At 34.5% G+C, this 9,522-nt stretch overlaps 1 protein-coding gene across 7 annotated transcripts in view; it reads left to right on the top strand.

Annotated features, from left to right (window-relative positions):
- The window catches only part of si:zfos-943e10.1 (GRAM domain-containing protein 2B), a 15,872-nt gene extending 10,241 nt beyond the window's left edge, over window positions 1-5,631 (top strand). For 3 of the 7 annotated variants that reach the window (XM_051910041.1, XM_051910043.1, XM_051910044.1), the window contains exons 6-13: window positions 70-168; window positions 1,342-1,413; window positions 1,494-1,562; window positions 1,709-1,823; window positions 1,915-1,995; window positions 2,082-2,181; window positions 3,831-3,938; window positions 4,033-5,631. In XM_051910041.1, coding sequence (XP_051766001.1) covers window positions 70-168; window positions 1,342-1,413; window positions 1,494-1,562; window positions 1,709-1,823; window positions 1,915-1,995; window positions 2,082-2,181; window positions 3,831-3,938; window positions 4,033-4,048 — 660 coding nt within the window. In that variant the 3' untranslated portion in view covers window positions 4,049-5,631. The remainder of the gene's footprint in view (window positions 1-69; window positions 169-1,341; window positions 1,414-1,493; window positions 1,563-1,708; window positions 1,824-1,914; window positions 1,996-2,081; window positions 2,182-3,830; window positions 3,939-4,032) is intronic. The other 4 variants (XM_051910042.1, XM_051910045.1, XM_051910040.1 and 1 more) reach the window with 2 other exon arrangements.
- Window positions 5,632-9,522: the final 3,891 nt, after the last annotated feature.

Here is a 9,522-nt window from a genome sequence, read left to right as displayed (position 1 = left end):
TCCATCTTCTCACAGCCGCCATACGGTCTGGAGAAGTCGGTCTAACAGCCGATCACGTGTGTGTCGCAGGTGATCGTTCCCGTGGCCAGTGTGAGCGCCCTGAAGAAGCAGAACACCGCGCTGCTCGTGCCCAACGCCATCTCTGTCCGGACGGCCGACGGGGAGAAGGTCAGTTCCTGTCAGGAGCACACGGGTCAAACACTCTGTAGAGGAACATTAGCTTGAAGAAGTTACTGAATTCTGAACATAATAGAAAACATTTTTATTTTATTTGTTAGTGAAATATACTGATTAACTGCTAATTAATACAGTTAATTTTTAATTAAATGTATTCCAGTAATTTTATGGGGTGAAACACATACTGATTAATGCTAATTAAAATAAGGAATTAATTAATAAAATAAAAATTAATTAATGAAAATGCATTACAGTAATTTCTTTAGTAAAATGTACTGATTAATGCTAATTTAAAAAAAAAAAAATGTAATCAATAAATGTATTACAGTATCCATTTTTTTTTTTTTCCCCCCAGTGAAATATACTGATTGATTGATAATTAAAAAAATGAATTTAATTAAATGTATTCCAGTAATGTAGGTGAAACACGAACTGATTAATGCTAATTAAGAAAGGGGTAAGAAAAAAGATTTAATTAATAAAAATAAAAAAATTGAAAACTAATTAATTGATAAAAGAATGAATTAATAAAAACGCATTACAGTAATTTCTTTAATAAAATGTACTGATTAATGCTAACTTAAAAAATAATTTAATTAATAAATGTATTAGTGTTTTTTTTTTTTTTTTTTTGTGAAATATATTGATTAATTGCTAATTAAATGTATTCCAGTAATTTTTTCGTGGAAAAACATACTGATTAATGAGTCAAAAATAAGGAATTAATTTAAAAAATCATTGATAAAAGAATAAAAACGCATTACAGTAATTTTTTTTTAGGAAAATGTACTGATTAATGCTAACTTAAATTTAATTAATAAACGTATTCCAGCAGTGAAAAATTCTTTAATTAATAACAATGTATTAGTAACTTTTTTTTTTTTTTTTTATGAAATGTACTGAATAATGCAAATTATTAAAAAATAGTTAATTTAATTATTTTGAAAAAATCGTTTTACAGTATTTTTTTTTGTGACATACTGATTAATGCTGATTAATAAAAATGTAACAACAGTGCGTACATTTATTTTAATTAAGTTATTTTTAATTAATAAGTTTATTTAATAAGTGAAATATGAAATCCATTCATTCTGACATTCTTTTTATTTAATGAATTTTTGCTGTTATACATGTATTAAATGAAGTCGTGTGTGTGTGTTGCAGTATTTGTTCGTGTCTCTGCGGAACAGAGAAGGGTGTTACAAGCTCCTGCGCTCCGTCTGTCCTCAGCTGGAGGTGAGTGTTTGACTCTGATGATGTCACTGATCACATGTGCTCGTATTGACCGTTGCCGTAACGACGCTCTCGTTCCTCAGGACGGAAGTGCCAACAGCAGCCCTTTCTTCTCCTCGGCCGAGAACAGCTTCGATCAGCCCAAACTCGTGGTAATATATATAATTCTACAATTATTTACTAAATTTAGTTTTAGAAAATATTGTATACATTTTCCTTTTATAAAATGGTATAGAAATATTTCATCAAATAATTTACATATATATTTGTAAAATATTATATTTACATTTTGTAAAAGAACGTGTTTCTCCGGCAGCAGAACTCGAGTCAGTCGAGTCTGGATGACTCTTTCGAGGTGGACGGGGGACGAGTTTCTCCTCAGCCGGAGCTTCCTGCCTCCAGACTCACACGAGGTTTGTTCAAACCGGCCGCGCCTGCAGATCCCACCGCCGAATGACGACAGGACGAGTGTGTTAAAGTAGTGTGTGTGCTTGTGTGTTTCAGAAAACACTGCTGCTGGATCAAACCCGAGCACGAGGAGATCACTGCAGGAGCGAGACCACAGCTCCACCGAAGAGCACACGGGTACGACCAACATCATGTTCGTGACTCTGAGTGATATGTTTATGACTTTGATTGGCTAACGGGGATTCTGCTTCCTGTCACCGCAGGGAGTTCGTGGGTTTGGAACGTGACGGAAAGGGCTCGATCTCTCCTGATCCAGAGGGAAGTCAGTAACCTCAACACGCTGCTCCTCGTCTACCTGATTCTGTGAGTCCCGCACACTTCACCTCCCAAACACTTACACAGACAGTTACTACACAACATTTACACAAGGATTTCTAAAAAAAAAAAAAAAAAGTACATTTATTTATTTTTTACTAATTTAAATTTAGAAAATGTATACAGGATTTAAAAAAAAATAATTTACTAAATTTATTTATAAAATAGCTATAGAAATTACTAAAATGATTCATACAAATATTTGATTAAAATGATTTACTAATGAATTTAAATTCATATTATATTTCAGAAAGTCACTTAGAAAAGTTATGCAGATATCTCCTAAAAATATTTATAAAAATATTTCCTACATATAATTTGTGTAATATTTATACAAGTATTTATAAAAGTAAATAATGTATATGAATATTTTAAAAAGACATTGATCAATTAGTTATAAAAATATTTACAAAATTTAGAAATAGTTATACAAATATTTATTAAAAGAAAATTTAATTTTAAAATATTTTTTTCTAAAATTATTCATACAAATATTTGCTTAAAGTGAATTATAAAATATTTACACATATTTACAAAAGAATTAAATTCATACAGTATTTCCTAAAAAAAATTATAAAAATATTTCCTACAAATAATTTGTAAAATATTTATAAAGTTTATATATATATATATATATATATATATATATATTAATAACATTTATAAAAGTATTTCAAAAAAGTAAAAATATAAATATTTAAAAAATTATCAGTTATACAAATATTTACTAAATTTATAAAGTTATACAAATATTTATTAAATAATTTAGACAATGTATACACTAAAACTATTTTATACTACATTTACAAATATTTACTATTTATAATTTAGATTCATTCAATATTTAGTAACATTCAGAAAATAGTTTTTTTTTAAAATGTACAAATGATTTATCAAAAAGTTAACAGTTATACACTTCCTAATGATTTAGAAAAGTTATATAAACATTTCCTTAAAAATATTTATACAAATATTTGCTAAAATAATCACTTGTACAAGCATTTCTTAAAAAAAAAAAAAAAAAAAGAGAATATTTTTTTTAAATAATTGATTAAATTGTTATATAAATATTTACTAAATTTAGAAAATCTATACAGTATTTATTACTAACTACTTTCTTATAAGAAGTTATAGAAATACTTACTAAAAAATATTTATGAAATATTCACTAAAAACAAAATGGCGGTTACTTTTTGTCGTTTTGGTGCGCTGTTTTAATTTCAATTTAAATCTTCTGTTCATTTAGTGAAAAACTGTGTGGACACCATACCTCGACTAATTAAAAACACTTTTACTGTTTTATTACTTGCTTTAAACATTTTTAACCTATATGTCAACAACAACAGCATTATTCCAGTCTGAAATACCGATATCGTTTTATCCGACATGTTCAGTCGTATTACATGAGATAATATAGTGATACTTCACTGACGGGATTTATCTCCGCATGAACAAAAGCAGTTACTGGGCGAGCTAGTCTCATCATGCCGGTATGCAGCAGAGCAGGAATGTGGTTTTGGATTTTAGTGTAATATGAGATGCCCTCAGGGCCTGATGGGTTTGTTTTGGTTCTGCCACATACCTTAAACTGTACGACGGGATCATTAACTGTATGAAATGTGTCTTTTCTTTGGCAGGGTGTTTCTTCTCTTGTTGTCCTCTGGCTATATCGGCCTGCGTATCGTGGCCTTAGAAGAGCAGCTGACGTCTCTCGGAGCCCTTCCCGAATTCACTTTACAAAGCGGGTAAATACTCTGCTTACATATTTGACGTTCTTTCATGTGCAAATCCAAAAGCGTCAGATAATCAGATTGGGGTTTTTTTTGTGTGTGTTTTCAGGTACAAAGAAACATAAGAGTCCATACATTTTCATCTGAACTTTGGAAGACACACCAAAAAGCCTGCAGGGAATGCTGGGAAGGACCTTTATTTGCACATACGCTGGCTACCCAGTTCCAAACTCTGCGTCTTTGCCAAGTAAAGAACCAAAGCTGGTGGTTTTGATGACACCCAGGCATGTGTGAACTCGCAGTTTCCATCAGCGACTCGCCCTAAACTACCAAAGACAACCGGTTTGTCTCGGAGTGTGAAAAAAAAAAAAAACAACAACAAGCTAACTGCAGGTTCTTCCGTGGGAAAGCATTTCATCTGTTGTTCGCCACTGCATTTCATTTGACCACTGTTTTAAAAAAATATCGCCAATGACTTTGTCCATTTTCCTCCCAAAATCCTTGTATTTTTGATCGCTTGTATCCTGTCTTGTTGCGCGACAGGTTGCATCTTTCGGCTTCATTCTTCCTCTAGTTGTCCGTTTTTGTTTTGTTTTTTTTGTTCATAGAAGGGGTTTGCGATATTAAACCTAACTTTGGTTTAACGATAAAAAGAAAAATCTAGCTAGCTGACCCTTAGTATTACTGTATGTATAGTCTATGCACAGAAAATGCTCACATCAGGTATTTAACGCTTTTCTTTTGTTTGTTTCACCTTTTATACTTTAAAGAGATGAAGTAGTCCGTGAAACGTTGGTCTCTTCGTAATCTGAACAATTTAAAAAGAGGAAAAAAAAAAAAAAAAAGATTGTATTGTATTGTGACGTTTGATGCATCTCAACCAGATGCTTCTAATGTCCAAATTATGGCACAAAAAAAAAACGAGTGCTCGCATGTATGCGCGAATCCAAAAAGAGCATTTCCGTTCAGGACTCTAATTACGATACTTGACGAAAACGACATGGTCCAAAATATGCATGATTTGTGTGTGTGTGTGTGTGTGTGTGTGTGTGTGTGTGTTCTTATAAATATGTTCAAGAGATTGCTTGTAAAAGAGATGCGTAGCTGTTCGAGTGCACTTTATAGTGTTGAGACGCTCTCCCATCCTGAAGGGGGCGCTGTATATTTGTTCTGGGGTGTTAGACGGTGCTAAGAACCTCTCACTCAGGGCTGGGAATGACTCGCAATGCATCGTGGGAGTGCGGTAGATCCTTCAGGTGCTTGGAATGAGCGCGCACGGACTCGCCGAGAGTTCCTGAGAATTTCCCACGCGTTTCATATGCAGGTGATATGAATGCATGTTGCTCGTTCAAACCCATGGATCTCTCAGGAGCTTTTTTTCCCTGCAGTTTTCCTATGAAGTGGAGTTTCCCAGTTGGATTGATCCATGTAAACAACAGGAAATGGATTTTGCACAACATTTCAACTCGTCGCCGGGGCATCGCAACCTCAAAGTCCCCTCAACGACTGTCTAATAACCACAATGCAAGAATCCCAACTTTCATAACCTGTTTATATTGCACTATTGAAGTGTTGAACTTATTGTTTTTGTATCAATATGTTGGTAAACATCTTGTTTGGTCTATTTATTGCATTATGTGTAATTCAAAGTAGTCTCTGTGAGACTGGCTTTGGCATTGTTTGAATAAATCAAGTGCTAAGGAAAGAAGTGTCAGCAGTGTTTACTTGGTTCACTCTAAATAGAGTCTTTATCAACAGTGGAATTTGCTTTCAGGACATTCATCCTATGTCACAGGAAGGACAAATTACCCAGTTTTCTGTCTTTACAATATTGAGAAATGCAATCAAGCAGTGGTCAGTTACATAAGTTATATTGATTAATGCCACTTTATACTGTTGTTCACAGTTGAATCATGTTTGTTCATGTTAGATATACAACTTTAGCAGTCGTAAATGCTGTAAAAGTATTGTTATTGTAATTTCATGTTGAGTATTGATCGAAATCCTTTTGTGAAAAAAATCGGAAATACAGTTAATGGTGGAAATGTGCTTCTACAGACCACAATTTATGTTTATGATACATTCAAAATAACCGACTTGGAGTCATTCCTTCAGGAATTTCAGTGTAATTCGATTCCCAAACAAATGATTCTGTGTCATGACAAATCCGGTCCTCTCTCAAAATCAGGTCTCCCCAAACTGTCGGCTAATGATTGTCATAAGCATATACGAACTATGTTCTACTATAATGCGTACGAAAACACATTAGTGCATAATAAAACCAATTGAACATAATTTCTTACAGTTGATTAATTGTTAATTAATAAATAGCCTAATGTTAATAGTAGCGTATTAAGTGAAGACAGACATAAATGATCATTATAATGTAGTTGAAGCAGTATTTACCATAACATGATTTTGCAGGAATTGTAATCAGGCGCTTGAGAGACAGCCTGGGGCAGTCGTGGCCTAATGGATAGAGTCGGACTTGTAACCCAAAGGTCATGGGTTCGAGTCTCAGGTCCGGCAGGGATTGTCGGTGAGGGGAGTGAATGTCCAGCGCTCTCAATACCACGACTGAGGTGAGACCCTTGAGCACCGTACCCCCAACTGCTCCCCAGGTGCCGCAGCATTCATTCCAAAAAATGATACGTTGGATTTTCCATTTAATTAACATTATTTATTTCAGTTAACTTAAATTTATTACATAATTTTAACTCAATGCCATTTAGTTGAATCAGGTTAACATTCTTAATTTTGTCCAAAACCATTACATTTAATTATTCTAAAACTCCCATTTAATTGATTAGTTTATTTAGTGGATGCGTTCAAGAACAATTTTCACAACTTTTACAAAATCTTTACTCTGTAAAGACTCTTATTGTTAGGTGTTAGCCAGAAGATGGTTTTATTCCATCTATGGCATGCCCAAAATAGTTGTTTTTATTATTAAAATGACTTTAATTGTTGTTAGCAGGTCCTCAACCCAAGCACATGTTCTATACCTCACCACAATGGTAACCCCAAAACTATTAACATAACAGAAACTTTTAAATACCAACATAATAGAACAGTAAACATTAAAAAAAAATTCTCATGTTGCTAAAAACTGCTTAAAATAACAAATTATTTCAACATTTACTCTCCCAGCTCAGCCCCTTTGCAAAGTGTGATGGGAAGTGAAAGTCCTGTTTGATTGAGTCCTGGTTGAGTTTACTCGATTGAAACATGTTATTTTAATATGAAAACATCAAGTTAAGTCAAAAAGTAATCGTTTCAAGTCAATTTAACATGAAGCAATTAAATTTAAACCAGAAACCTAATACAATGGTGTTGAATCAAAATAAGTTGTTCAAATAAAGTGAACAGCATCAAAAAAATCTTTTTTTTTTTTGAGTGTTGGCTGCCCACTGCTCCGGGGGGGTGTGGGTGGGGGTGTGTGTGTGGGTGGGGGTGTGTGTGTGCGTGCACTTGGGTGAGTATGGGTCACCACACTTGGCCACATGTCACTTCACTTCACTTCACTTCATTAATTTAACTTCATTAAAAGGAATTTGAAACAGTGGAATCCCTTGGGGTCCTAAAGTCAAGTTTATTTATAAAGCAACTAATGTTGAACCAAAGTGTTATACAATTAGAAAAACAAAAACAAAACGGTAACATAAACAGGAAAAAAAAAAATTGCAAGCGATAAAGAGTGGATTTAGGCAAACCTACATATAAGGAATTGCAGTAGTCCAAAGTTTATGTGATGAAGTGCATGAACCACTGATTCTTAATCCTTTTTTGAAAGAAACCTGGCAATGGACCGACAGTTAAATAAGCTTCCTTTAATAACAGCACTTGGACTCAAGTCAGACTCAAAGATGACAACCAGATTGTTGGCTCTATCATGCAAAGTTAAAGATATAGTCGACACACAATATTAGTGATACACTGAACAGCCAAAGCAATGGTCTCAGATTTATCCCCATTAAGCTTGAGGAAGTTTTCAGACATTCACAACTTTACTTCCTCAAGGCAGGAGGTGAGATTGTTTAGGCTTGACAGTGAGATAAATTTGTGTATTGTCTGCATAACTGTGATAAGATCACACCATACTTCTGAAAAATAGAGCCTAGAGGAAGGAGCCTAGAATATCAGGGGTGGGGAACGTTGATCCTGCAGGCCCATTGTCCTGCAGAGTTTAGCTCCAACCCTGAAAAAAAACACTCACCTGCCTGTAACTTTAGTAATCCTGAAGACCTTGATTAGCTTCAGATGTGTTTAATTAGGGTTGGAGCTAAACTCTGCAGGACAATGGCCCTCCAGGATCAACGTTGCCCACCCCTGATATATAGAGAAAAAAGTAAGGGACTCAAAACCGAGCCTTGTGGGACGCCACATGTAATCAGTGTTGAAGATGAGTTGTGATTACCAATGCTGACAGAAAAGGTTCGCCCTTTGAGATATGAGGAAAACCAGCTTAATGCAACCCCCTGGATACCAACCACTCTCTCTCTCAAGACGGTTTAACAGAATGGAATGATCTATCGTGTCAAATGCTGCGCCTGAGATCCAAAAGAATTAAAATGACACCATCGCCAGAATCCAAGGAACACAGAGTATCGTTGGTCACCTTCAGCAAAGCAGTCTCAGAAGTGTGAAGTGACCTAAAGACTGACTGAAATAAATCAAATATACTAAAAGTGGTCAAGTAAGAATAGAGCTGCAAATAAACCACCTTTTCTAGAATTTTTGATAGAAATGGTAACTTTGAAAAAGGAGACCCGATTTCAGGGGGGAGGACCCAATTTGTCACTACATTGGTTTTTAGTGCCTTGGGGGGGGAACATGGCACAACCTCTGTACTGTGGGTGTGTGTATATATATAATATATGCTATATATTTTTGAATCGCTAAGGGAACCATTTCGGAGACATTCGTTTAGGAATCGACGTACACTGGTTTTGCAGCATGTGTTTGATTCCGTTTCAAATCTTTCATTTGGGAATCCGACATCAGTGTCTTTTATCGAATAAACATTGACAGTACACATGCACTTTTGTTCAAATTCAAAAACTGAATATTATACAATTATGTGTACACAAATAAAACAGAGAAAAGAAGAACGCGCTGTATGTTTTGAATTCACTCAAAAGAACCGGTTCATTAGTTCATGAATCTTCACTGGTCGCGCTGTATGTTCGATGCTGTTATTGAGAGAATTCAGCAAACTCTTTCTTTGAATCTATTATTCCTAATAAAATGAATCCAATATAAGATAAAGAAGCTTGCGATAACGATTTATCCCAATCAGAAATTCAGGTTATTAAGAGTCTAAAAAATAATAAAAGTCCTGGCTGTGATGACATATCCCCTTTTTTATTAAAATTGTTTGAGGAAAGTTTTGAATTGGAAGCACTTCCACCTCATATATGACACAAGGAGTCATCACCTTGATACCCAAAACCAATAAAGATAAATGACAGCTGCTTGCTCTTCTTAGACTTCTACAAAGCCTTTGATTCACTTGAGCACAACTTCATATTTCAAGCTCTTGCCAAATTTGTGTTTGGAGATTCAACTGTGATCTCCATCTCAATATCAACAAGTGTGA

The sequence above is a fragment of the Ctenopharyngodon idella genome, chromosome 10 (assembly GCF_019924925.1).
Source record: "Ctenopharyngodon idella isolate HZGC_01 chromosome 10, HZGC01, whole genome shotgun sequence".
NCBI lineage: Eukaryota > Metazoa > Chordata > Actinopteri > Cypriniformes > Xenocyprididae > Ctenopharyngodon > Ctenopharyngodon idella.
The sequence above is the reverse complement of the archived record's forward strand: the minus strand, read 5'-3'. Positions and strand labels throughout refer to the sequence as shown.